This window comes from Habropoda laboriosa, unplaced genomic scaffold, assembly GCF_001263275.1.
Source record: "Habropoda laboriosa isolate 0110345459 unplaced genomic scaffold, ASM126327v1 scaffold333, whole genome shotgun sequence".
Classification (NCBI taxonomy): domain Eukaryota; kingdom Metazoa; phylum Arthropoda; class Insecta; order Hymenoptera; family Apidae; genus Habropoda; species Habropoda laboriosa.
In genome coordinates, this window is record NW_017100500.1 from 834843 (window position 1) to 847846 (window position 13004).

The 13004-nt window shown below is 41.8% G+C and overlaps 1 protein-coding gene across 1 annotated transcript; it reads right to left on the reverse strand.

Moving 5' to 3' along the window:
• Window positions 1–776: 776 nt before the first annotated feature.
• Window positions 777–2410, reverse strand: LOC108576144. Its single transcript, XM_017939078.1, has 6 exons — window positions 2283–2410; window positions 1620–1710; window positions 1433–1532; window positions 1176–1363; window positions 1052–1102; window positions 777–967 (listed from the first exon to the last, which is right to left on the reverse strand). The coding sequence occupies exons 2-6, from the start codon at window positions 1698–1700 to the stop codon at window positions 884–886; spliced, it is 504 nt and encodes a 167-aa protein (XP_017794567.1). The 5' UTR covers window positions 1701–1710; window positions 2283–2410; the 3' UTR covers window positions 777–883.
• Between the last annotated feature and the right edge of the window lie 10594 nt (window positions 2411–13004).

Here is a 13004-nt window from a genome sequence, read left to right on the forward strand (position 1 = left end):
TTCGTAACCTACTTTTTGAGTCATTGATCAAGGTAATATTGTAACGTTGTTAAAATTTTTCTTCCCTATTATCTGACGACATGAATTCGAAATTTCTAACGTCACCATTATGTTGCATCGTAGAAGTATGTAGGCAATTGTTTTAATGAAAATGGAAATTTTTTACTTTGACCATTACTCTTTATTTCGAATTTGTTATTCTCTCGTTTTACAATTTAATCGTAACGCACTTTTGTAATAGTACGATAAATAATCTCATTTGGGTTTTCTAATTTTTACAGTAAGTTTCGTCGTGTTAGTAACGTGTTTTGATTTGATGCATATGTTGATTTTACTTCTTTTATTTGTACCAAACGTAAAAAAATTTCTTTACAAACGTTGTAGAATATTGTTTTATATAAAAATACATAATAAACGCTTCCATTTGTTACAAATACTTTTGTGTGGTTGTGTAAAGCAACCAACTATAAAATTCTATTGCATACATTTGTCAATAAAAGTATAAAGATCTCTGGAATTTGGACGAAATGTTTCTTAGACCATTATCAGTCTTCTATTAAAACGTGAAAGTTCTAAACTTTCAAAACATGAAATTAATTGTACATTAATGACACTTAAGTATGGTACTTGGTACTTATGTGTTTATAATATCCGTAGTATTAAATATGTTACAATAAATAATTATAACCAAGTTGAACACATGGCAAACAATATTGTTTTTGTTTGATTTAAGTTATTTTAAATAATTATTTATCTGAATAAGCATTTGTCTTCGAAGAAATATACAAAGTAGAAAGTTGTAGATGCATCTGTAGAAACACTGTATCTTACTTTGGTGCCAATCAATGTACTCTATCTCTTATAGTTAGTATTATACGGCTACTTAAGGCCACAGAAGCTCTATATTTGGAGATTGCAATTCCTCAAATATTTTGTACATCGACAGGACAACTAACCAACAGTATATCTGCAAAGAGAATGAATTAAGTGACAGAACTTAATGTAGATATAATTAAAAATGTGACAAAAAAAATGAATTAGTTTTCTTTACATTATACGACATCCAGAACCAATTACACATTGCAGCAAATGTGGCATCAAGCTGTAAATATAATATTGAAATATTAGTTCAGGAAATTTAGGCACAAGGTACATACAAAACATATAAAACTCACATAGATGTAGTAGCCCCCTACAAGCCACAGTCCAAAAACTAATTGAAACAAACATGCAATGAACCACAGTATAAGCCAAGGAAGTAGCCATCCTCTTACTCCTTCTCTAAGTCCATGTACCATCAAACCTCCTGATGTAATCAGCAGAATAAAATAAAAGATGAAGAATCCTCCAACAACTTGCATAGCTACAAAATCAGCTGTATAATATATAAAGCAAATAACATACACCGTTACTACATCATTTTATAACTTACATCCTCTGACATCAGCCTCAAAAAGAGGATTATACAACTGAGTGGAATCACCTCCATTTAATTGATAACAGATTAATGTAATAATTATTATACTAATTGCCTGAAACAAAATTACAACAATGTATTAATCAACAGAGAAATATTGAAGAAAACAACATTTATTCCAGCAAAATAATTAAATACATACAATTGTATAACAAGCAATGGCTTTGCATCCTGTCTTGACATTGTTAGTCCAAACAAACGGCGACCAACAAGACTGAAACATGGCTATGGTTCTGCTGAAACAAAAATTCACGTGCAACGACTACTGTCGCGCTCATTAGCCACTAGAGAAGGCGGATGATTCAACCGATAAATACCACCCACTTGTTGTTATTAGTGCATTCAATGCTTGGGCGTTGACGCGCAACAGGTCTACCAACTTACAAATCCCATAAGCTGGGAAATACCATTGGGCAAACGAACTCAACGAAGACTTTCTTTTTAATTTACCTTTTCATTCAACTTGAAAACTTAAATCACCAATGCAAGTCACGTATCAACGAACCACAAATTGCCTAATTAAAACCCACAAAATCAATAACATTGACCACCATAATTACGAACGAGGAAAACTTGTCCAGAACACGTACGAAGTGTGGTAATTTCTAGGAACTAGATGCTAATGAATCTGTAGTTAAACTAATTGCGTTTCTCACAGTTACGCAGATCAAATATGAATTTGTATTTTCATTTCTTTATGGAATTTGGTGTTTGGCGTTTTAACGAGTCAATTTATATTCTACTCTAAGTGGAGTCGTCTATCAGATGCAATTTTAGTAGGATATTGTTCTTCATCTTTACTTACGTTTGTCAAAGAAAATTAATTTTTCGTGTGAATTCCCTGCTGCGATATTCTCGGGCCGCGGTCACCAAATTTCAAATATTTTAACCATTTGGAAAATACTCCACCGTCAGCAAATGGTGCCATGCACGCGTCAGTCAGCGTACTGTTAATGGCGCCGTGCAGCGTTCAGATCCCCTCCACTTTCTAGGAGAATCACTATGCCGGCTGTTTGAATACGTTTTGTACTCAACTTGGAAGATTCACTCCGACAGAATTTATTTTTTAACAGATTGCGAAGCTCTGGTTCCGTAACGAAATGCAGGAAGTCAGAGGGACTTAAATATGAACATTAAGTTCATTCATTAGACAGTGGAAATATTCACTTTAATCAAATTGGGTACAGAATCAATTTTCTTCACTAAAGAATTTTTAACATAATTCTTCAAGCTAAAAATGTCAATCTATTTCCATAAAAAAAATATTGCATCTCTTACAGTTTTATGTATTAAATAAAAAATGTCCTTTCTGTGAAGTTTAGATTCAGAATCATGATTCTTTAGGAAAGAATTTTTAACGTAACTCTGAAAGCTGAAATTGTCAATCTATTTCAAAAATGTCCTTTCTGGGAAGATAACAGTTTTAAGGAAGAGATGAAAAATCTTCTGTCGTAAGAAAGATTGTTATTTGTGCATATGTGAAACATGTTTCGTGCAAAGTACGAACAAGACTGTACGCGTTTCACAATGGCAGATAACGACGGAGGAACATGGCCGTTTAGTAAAGCGTACCTTGACAACGGAAGGATAAAAGTGTCGTAGTTAACATGTGCATATTACCAAGAGTCGAGCATTGTCGGTGATTAACCCGTGGAAAATGTAGTTCAATGGTTTCGGATTACCTGCCTGCGGTTTCCGCGGCGAGCAGCCATTTTGGTACCGCAAATGCAAATAAACCGCGTGAAACCAGATAAGATTTCTGACTGATAATACAGTCACCCTTTTGAATACGTTAAATGTTGAATCGCATAAAATCGCGTAAATACGACTGGTAGGAAGTTGCAACTTAATTGGGTACGCGCTGACACTGTTAACAACGAAGCCTATGAAACAACGAAGTTATAGTTGTAGTAATCATGTGGAAAGAACATGGAGATTGGAGTTTGTTCGCGAATTAACTTACGAATGTCACGCAGGAGTATGGTATTGTAAGGTATAAATGCTTATCAAAATAACAAAACTCATTCCACTTAAGTGGTACAATTGCAAGCAACAACACGGTTGTTGTTTCAAATGATGTACTCGGTGGATTCTTCGATGGGACACTAATAACGGAATGTCAAGAGGCTCGCTATTCAATGGAACGTTGTAGAACACACAACGAGCCTTTTAAATTCCTACAGTCATCGGACACAATAGCGTACTGCGTAATGGACGAGGTATTCCTTCGCGGGACAACGAGACGATCTTAGGCTTCGTATTTTGACTGCGCGATAATCAATTCTAATCGAACTCTATCGATGTAATTTTGTGATTTTAATAAAAATGATCGTTCCTCCCTTGCGTTTTCATTTATACCACACTTTTTACTCAATTTCAATTATCAGAAGAAATGGAAGAAGAAGGAGACAAAAATTTGTCGAAGAAGGATTATTGTATTAAATCTACTGGAATCTTAATAAAACTGATCGTTCCTCCCTTGTGTTTTCATTTCTATCACACTTCCTAACCAACTTCAATTATCCCAAGAAACAGAAGAAGAATGGACCAACAATGGTGTCATCGAATGGAAAAGAGAAGATCCGAAGATTTGTCAAAGAAATATTACCGTAACTAAGTCAGTCTGAGGAATAATGTGGGAGTAATGGTATCTTCGATCGGAACCACTGCAACGAGAAGAATTTATACCATAGTTGGCACTCGATCTACAAGTACGTGGAACTGCTCGTTATTGTAGGCATATCTAATATCAAGGGGATCGTGGATATTGCATCCATCGCTACTCTCTCGAGGGAAGAAGAGCGCTACGTTGCCATACAAGTTACGGGAAGAACACACGGGATGTGTAGCGGCAATCCTAGAGCAACAGATGCGTCCCATAGTCTCTGGAAGCCGGCTAGTCCAAAAGCTATAAATATGTGAGTACGAATGCGTGAAGCCTCTCTCAATACCTCGGACCATCAAAATTCTCCGTCCTCCCTTCGGCCATTCCTATCTATCATTTTCTAAGATAGTTCGCCACCATGTTGGTTCGTCGACGACAATTCTAGAGGGCGACTGTAAAGCACGATTCACACTTGGGCAATTTTTAACGAAATAAAGTATTTACTCTTCGGACATCGCGTAGAAAATTTTTCACTTTTCTCATTTTCCGATGAGCCATGATTTGCAAAATGACAAATGTAGATCTTACAATGCGTATGAAATTTTCTTACCCATCGCTAAATGTTAACCGAGTGACGTGAAACGTAGGCCTTGAAGGGATTACCTGAATCGTTTTTTTCTTTCTGGTGTCAGTGAGATCCGAGAAAAGACGAACGTTTGCCTAGCAAATTACAATGTGACAGTTGATTCGAGTGTCTCGTAAGTGTGAATTAGCCTTAAACTGGTTCTCAATTTAGGTGTCGGTTGAAAGCATCGCGTACAACGTTGCCGCCGTTTCCATTCTTCAAGGCATATCCCGACCTCGTGAATGGTAAAGTCTCGTGGCGACGCCGTTACGTAGTTAGTAAAGTCAACACCGATAGATTTTCAATGAAGAGCTGGCACGTGACTTTGCCTATGCTTACGCGAAATGGTCGAATCGGGGGATAAGTTAACGCGTTGCCCCATTGTAACGGGAAGCAGCTTAAGAAGGCGGAGAGGCTGTAATTTCAATATGCGAATGATAATCATTTGCTTATAATGAACGTGTATACTTCAATAATGCGTCGAATGAAGTATTTGAAGAACTTCGAGAGAACGAGAAGGAAATTAATTTTAAACATGTGGGAAGATCGGTGATGAAGACGTGTGTTTGCTGTTGAAAAATATCGACAAGCTGAAAGGTCGTTAAGACGAGAAAATGAATTTTTCCATTATTGTCTAAGCGTGATTTATCTGGAATTTTAGAGTGAAGCTTGCGCACGTACAATTGATAGTAAAATGGATATACATATTACGTGCAAGATTAGAAGAAAATTTGTGTGCAAGGTGTGTAGATCAAAATTAGCGTGCAAATCGATTTAATTTGGTTAAATGAATATTATTAAAAAAAAAAGGAAATATCGATAAAAATGTTGTTCACGTTATGCGAAGGTGCGCCGAATAAATCACCGAACCGTAATTAAATCTGTGAGTCGATATTTCGCTTTTCAAGCGGGTTAACGCTGCGCACGTTTCAGAAAAGGAGAATCAATTCGACAAAAAGTTGTTGGAACAACTTGGCGTTTCGCGATGAATGCGCTTCGAGAAAAACTGTAATACCATACAACTGATTTCAAATTAAACGCATGCTATTGTATCAATTTGGCAATCGAAAATTTATTCGAAAATAAATCGTACTAAAAAAACAGAGGAGCATCGAATTTCTTTTATCTGTCACATGTAATGCAAATACAATCATTCGTCCGGAACACTGTTTTTGAAATGGAAGAATGTTTACACTCTACCGCGAACTTCTTCGTGCACGAAGTTATCAGAGTTATCAGAAACGCAATATAGTCGACTTTGCTTGTCCCGGCGATTTCGCGTTAGTTTACACTGCTATTTTACCCTCTGTCGTACATCTACACCATGCAAACTCATTCTCGACACCTTGGATTAATCATCGTAATCACGAGAGAATTAAAACGATCACCAAAAAACATCCACAAGACCGATCCACGCGTCGCGTCGATAATTCACACTTGAATCTCAGCGAGTTCCCGCCAAAAACGTATCTACTCCTCGTTGAACAAAATTCGACAATAAATAAAACAGTTTACCACACGTAACCACCGAAATCACACAATCCTCGTTAAGCCCACGAAGAAGCATCGTTTAACCAATTTCTACTCTCTAACTCGTCGTTTATCTCGAACCAGTCTCTACAACCGAACAACGTAACAAAGTTAACAAAAGTGTCTTTAAAAAAAGAAAAAGAAGGAAGCAGAACTGCAACAAGGTCGAAGACGAACACACCAAAAAGATTTCGAGAAACGTCACGGGGATAGTAGAATTCCGGCAGTTGCTGCACGCACGCGTCGAGCACGGAGTTAGAGGAAAGGCGCTATAGAGGTCCCCTCTAGTGAGATTGGGCCCCGTTCGGGTCTCTCTCGCACACTCTCTCGCGACGTCGAAGGTTTCCTTCGCACCGGTTCGTGCCGTGGCGGTCCGGCTCGGCTCGTGCACATACGCCATGGTCTCTCGTGTCGAATCGGGCCAGCTTCGTGGTGCCCAGCTGGATCCGGACGCCCATTTGTCGGCCTCCAACTCGTCGTCGTCGTCGTCGGCGTTCGCGCGGCCCAACCGAACACCAGAGATCCGTTCTCGATCGGTCTGTCGTCTCGCCTGTGAAACGTGCAGCGTGTCTCGGTGATCTGATGTAACCCTTCTCTCTTTCTCTCCGTTTCCCTCTCCCCTCTCTCTCTCTTTCTCTCTCTGTCTCCCTCCCTCTCTTTCTCTACCTCTCTCTCTCTCTCTATCTCGTTCTGTCTCTACCGTGAAACCGCATCGGCCGTGTGTATATCGCCTCGATTACACCAGAACGGTTGAGCGTCGCCGAGCGGTCCCAACGTCTGGATCCGTGGAGCGCACTTGCTCGTCGTCGCCGTCCTCGTCAATGCTGCTTGTGTTCTCGCGCGCCGATTCTCGCTCCGATCGCCGCTGCTAATTGAACCTGGTGAGAGCCCGCTGGAAACCGCTCGCTGCTGGAACGTAATCCATCCAACGGTGGAACAACGATCGAAACATTTTCGATCGGGATCCCTCGGTGTGTGTCGACTCTTTTTCCTACCTACTTGGACCAGCAGATTCGTACAACTGCATACCTACTGGAAAACTACCTGGTTCTACGTTTTCACGATCGTTCCACCGAAACAGGATTTACGATCCCTTCTGGATGGGTTAGTGGAATTTTTGATAACAGTCGACCGCGACAGAGTGTCTCTCTGTGTAGTTTAGAACGTGTTTTTTCTCTCTCTCCTAAGGATCCTGTGATTCGGTGTTTCAACTTGTGTCTCGTAGTGGTTTCGTCGTGACGGAGATTCTGTGGATCTTCCTCGGGCACGCTCGTGTGGGTATCGAAGTTTCGGACGTGTACACGAGTTGAGTTTAGGCTGGTTAACGTGGACGGTGGGAATTGAGAGGTTAAGTGGTTCAGAGAGGACGAGGATGATCGAACACACAGTGATCCGTTAGAAATTGAAAGCTCGCCGAGGAAGGAGAGCTTTGGTGGAAGGCTTGCGATAGGGGAAAGCGGACGTTCTCGTACTCGTCGATTAACCCAAAACGATTGTCATTCTGTGCTTCGGTGCGCGAGTAATTAATCAATTAATCGTGTCCCCGTGGTTGGTACGAAAGAGACGGCTGATTCTCTTGACGGAACTGGTTTAAGTGGTTCGCATTAGCATCTTTAATATGCTACTGTTACGGGATACAATTCCGCGTCCAATAAGCGGACGAGATTAATGTTTCCATTGCGGCGGGGGCCCGGGTTCGTCGAGCAAATCAAAGCGTTCACGGTGTCGTTTCTCGTGAACTGATAAACGCGATACGTGTGCACTTACGGCCGATTAAGATAAAATGTGTACCGAGGCAAGACTGTGAAGGAAAAATATTTATACCTGAGTGTGTATATACGCGTCGTTGAAAAAGCGTTGCTCGTTTTACCGCGTGTCGACGTCGGCTCTTCGTGTCTCGATTCCCGTGATCAATTAACCGTACCTACCTACCATCAGCCGAAAATCGTTCCTGCCGCGGCAAACGTCGCGGAGTGAAAGTGCTCTCGGATGGTCGCCGTTTCTGCTGTTGCATTCCGTTGCGTTTAATTCCAAGTGCATTCGTGATTAATTAAGAGCGGAGAAAAGCGATCTGGCCGCTCTCGAAGAATCGTGAAGAATGCCCCCTGTCCTGATACCAGGCGAACGGAGCATGCCTCTGTGTCTGTCTATGTCTGCGTGTGTGTGTGTGTGCGCGCGCGTGTATGGTCGTGTGTCGATACCGGTGCAAAAAAAACCAATTCGTGATCTGCTAATCTAGTCACATTGACTTTAAGATTACCTCTCTTGAAACTAGTGGTCCGAAACGAGGACGTGAAGAAGTTTTCTTTACGCGAAACATTTTGTATATCGTTCGCGATCTAAGGAATGAACTCCTCGTAAACACAATATTATGATAATATTATCTCGCCCGCGATAAGGCTGCCGCGAAACTCGAGCGAAATCTCGAAACTGTCCTGGCCGATCTGACCGTGCTAGAGATTTTCGATAAACGTTCGATCGCGGTCGTGCACGGTTCGAGGTGCAGCGTGTCGTTTCGATCGAAGTCGATTCGGTTGCTGAAATCGGTTTAGAACGAAAAGAAAAATCGGTTCGAAATCGAAGACAGAAACGAACGACCGGACAGAAGTGGAGCATCTAGATTTGTGGAACATTTATTATCGTTATCCGTGTTACGTTACTTCTCCGAGTAATGTTCAGGATCGAACGATGCCGATTTAACGATCGTACGGGAACGGAGCACGGCTGCAACGTGTTTAACAGCAGAGAAAATTTCTGTCCCGTAGTGCTGCTGCAACGCGTCGATTTTGTGTCCTGTATGTTGATATTATCTCCAGTGGAAGAAGGCGTTGATGATAATTCTTTGTGCACGAAGTATCGTCGGTTTTGAGGAAGTGCTTGTTATGGATATCTGCACGGCTATCGAACGGGAATACTTTCTCAAACGGAATTACGTGGATGGCATCGGGGGAAGCGTTTTCGAACCCTTGCAGGAGTAAGTACACGTTGTTTCACGCAATCTGTATCGCTGTATGGAATCTTTATCTCTGTGTAGAGCATCCGTGTTAATACCGTTCCTTTTAACGATTTATCGTATTCATACCGTAAAGAATAGTATACGAAGGATACGTTAGACAAATTTTTTCTAGTATCTAGTACTTCTTAACAGCTCAATAACCGAACGAATTGCTGTTAAATAGATGGTACAAGCAGGTTTTCCCATATTTAGAAGCGTCTCGGTTCAAATAAATCACCTGCTAGAATTGCCCCTTTAAACTGTAACCCGATCACGATGCATCTCTTCCCCCTGAAGCGAAACGTTGGAAAAGGTTTGATCGTTGGTCGATCGATTCTCAACAGGAGTTGATCGTACGTCGATTCTCGCAGCAACAACTTACTCGATAATTCCGACACACGTTCGCCAAATAAAATCTACCTCCTAGGATCTATGGTCTAATCGAGGGATCTAAGCAAAATACTTCCACCTGTTAAAATCTCCCCCGGAGTGTACCGGAGTCACGAAGCGTATCCTTCCGTAGAACGAGCTCAGCTTCGATAACCACATGAGAAAGTACAATGGAGCACGTTGGGCCCGCTATTTATGAATATAATGTTCGATCGTCCCGCGCTGCTCCACGGGCCGCGTTGTTCGAGCGGAAAAGATCGCGATTTTTTATCGATCGGTGAAAGTCGAAGTTCGCTGGTAATCTTGGCAATGCCGGAAGCCCTGCTCCGCTCCTCGTCGCGATGAGGGGAGGAAAGAAGTCTCTCGAGGCATTGTGCACGAGGATGCGTGTGCATCTCTTCTTCGCTCACACGTACACGTGTCTTTCTCTCTCTCCCTCGCGTTTCTGTTTTCCTCTCATCTAGATCTCTCACTCTTTCTCTCACTTACGTCTCTCTTCTCTCACGTCTCTCTCTTTCACGTTTCTCTTTACTCACGTTTCCCCCTTCACTCACGTCTCTCTTCACTCACGTCTTTCTCCTTCTCTCTCATGTCTCTCTAACGTCGTGGACCATTACGTTGCATCGAGACGACGAACCGTAACGGGCGCTGCCACGTTTTTTCTCCTCGTTTCATAGAGGATCTCCGTGGGGACAATAAATCGCGTGAAAATCGAGGACGAATCTTGATCCCCGGCGACGATAAAAGAACGCGTACGAAACCTGGCGGGGCGGCGGGGGAGACGAGAAAGTTGGACGGCCACACGAATCGCTTCGATGCACGTGCCATTTTTTTCTTTTTTTCAACCACTCTTCACCGACCGTCTCTATTCTTTTAATTCGAATGGTAATAAAGAGAAAGCATTGTTGCACGCGATGTAATGATCATTTCTGACGCGTTTGCACGCGGAAGTATGAATCTCATTGGTCCTCCTCGTTGAAGAAAAATATATCGATGTACGTAATAGGTTTGCAATAAAAGGAAACGATAAATCGATACGGGTTTAATATTTGTACAACGATAGCTGTTAGAACGAGGAAGATCGTATTAAACGATGATTCAACGATGATTCCGATACCTTTACCATATTCTACTCTTTTACGGAATGAAAAGTGAAACGTTTTAAATCGAATTTATGTAATTATTTCCAACTTCTGGTATAATAATAACTCCTCGGATCGGTATTAAATTCGTCGACGTATCGCTTCTTTGCTTTTATAATTTCATCGGGCGAAAACACGTCTACACAGCGTACGCTCGATTTCCGTGCACGACAAGCGTAAATAAGATCAAATTCCTTCGCTCTTATATGTACATTATTTTCCGCTGTTGGCTTAACTGAATGCCGCAAGTCGTGTTTTTCGATGATTGTGTTCGCTTGTGTTACGCCATCGACCAAGGAATTCCGCATGGCGGACTGAGCAATCGGTTTTGGCAGCTGTATTAAAACAGGTGCGGAAATGTTCGAGCAAGATTTTCCATACGAACGTGTTCGTCCGTTCACTCGACGTGTAATCGAGTTCACCGTTCAATTATCGTGTGGTAGATTTTCACGTTCCCGCGATGTTAACGTTTCTTTAACGCCAGAGAAAATCACCAGAAAGGCGAAACACCGTGCGCGTCCTCCATGATTCCCGATATTTATAGGATATTGAGAATTTCATTGCGGCAATGAAAATCGTAATAGGAATCCGCTGCTATAGTGAATTATTCCGCGTGGATCATTAGCACGGTATCTTGTTTAATCGTGCGTGAAGAATCAATTTAACCAAGTCCCGCGTCACTTGCGTGATCATTTTTCCTACTTTTTTTCAAGGCAGACGTAACGTTCGATGATCTACTAATTACGAATACCTAACCAGCTTCGCGGTATTTCGTTTATTTACCCGGCGATAATTCTAATTCTCTCCGGCTACTGGCTCAGCTTCTTTAATGCTCGATTGAACTACATTAGAATTTTAGGTTTTCGCGCGCGGAACGATAATTATTGGGAGGACGTAGGGGTAATACGGTCGCGTATGACAAGATAACATGTCGCCGCGACATTCTTTAGCAAGACCGTGCGTTTAATTAGCCTTTGGTCTTGTGGAAGCGCTTAATACGGGAGGTGATTTATAAATTTCGTTTACCCGCTTAAAAATGCAAATAGGTAATCGCATTTGCGACTATGTATGCGACTGTGCGAAATTTGAATTAACCCTTCGCGTTCGATTATTCGTATAACTTCTCAGAAAAATATTAAACGTTTTGTATTCGCCGATCTGAAAAAGTCATGTTTCAATTGCCCAAAAATGACACGAAAATTCCTCGTATCTTATTAAAACTTTCTCTAAAATACCCCTAAATATAGTACGTAGCAAGAATTCTCAGACTACGTATTTAATAATTCATTGTAACAGAATAGGAGACAATAAAAAAGGAACGCGTGATATTTTGCTAACGTCCTCGCCATCTTTACCTCTCAAGCACCTAAATACAATTTTTTCCCGAAATACCTTTAAATACAGTACATAACAAAAATTCCCAGACTCCAAATTCAATAATTTATTGCAACAGAATGAAAGACGAGAAAAAGGGGAAGCACGATACCCTGCAAACGTCCTCGCCATCTTTGCTTCTCAAGTACCTAATTAAAATTTTTCCCAAAATACCTCTAGTATATAACCAAAATTCGTAGACTCCAAGTTTAATAATTCATGGTAACAGAACGAAAGACAATAAAAAGGGAAATCATTGCAATCAGAGTCGAAGTACGCATCTAAATTTGCATACTCTATGATCGAACGAAATGCCAGCAATTCAGACATGCCGCGAAAGCACGTGAACAGCGGATCCTCTCGGATCCAGCAAACACGAAAGATCCACGATATCCGGTGTGTCCCCTCTCCGTAGGCATGCGGAGGGATGTTCCTGGTCGCGGATTCACTGGCTCTCCAAAAGACACGACGTATAAATACCACCTCGTTTCGGCGTCCTCTCTCCCCGCGGACCCGTTCTCCCTCTCTCTTCTCCTTGGTAGCACGGAGTCTATTTAGATAATCTTCCGCTTAGCGGGAGCGGCACTCGGTGCGGCAAGGGAGCCTCTTCTTCGCGGAGGCTTTCACCAAGGTGGCATCATATTCCTGATCCGCGAACCGGCCGCGTTTCTTCGATCCTCTCTCACTTCTCTCGTCTACTCTGCCATCGTCTCGTACCCGTACCCGTACTCTTGTCGCCACTGTTTTCTCGCTGCGCCGCCAGTGCTCGACGGAGGTTTTTGGCGGACGCCACGCCCGTGTCCCCAAAGAAACCCTACGTTCGTGTCTCGGTGACTCGTAACGCGTTCGACGACGTGACCTTGAGC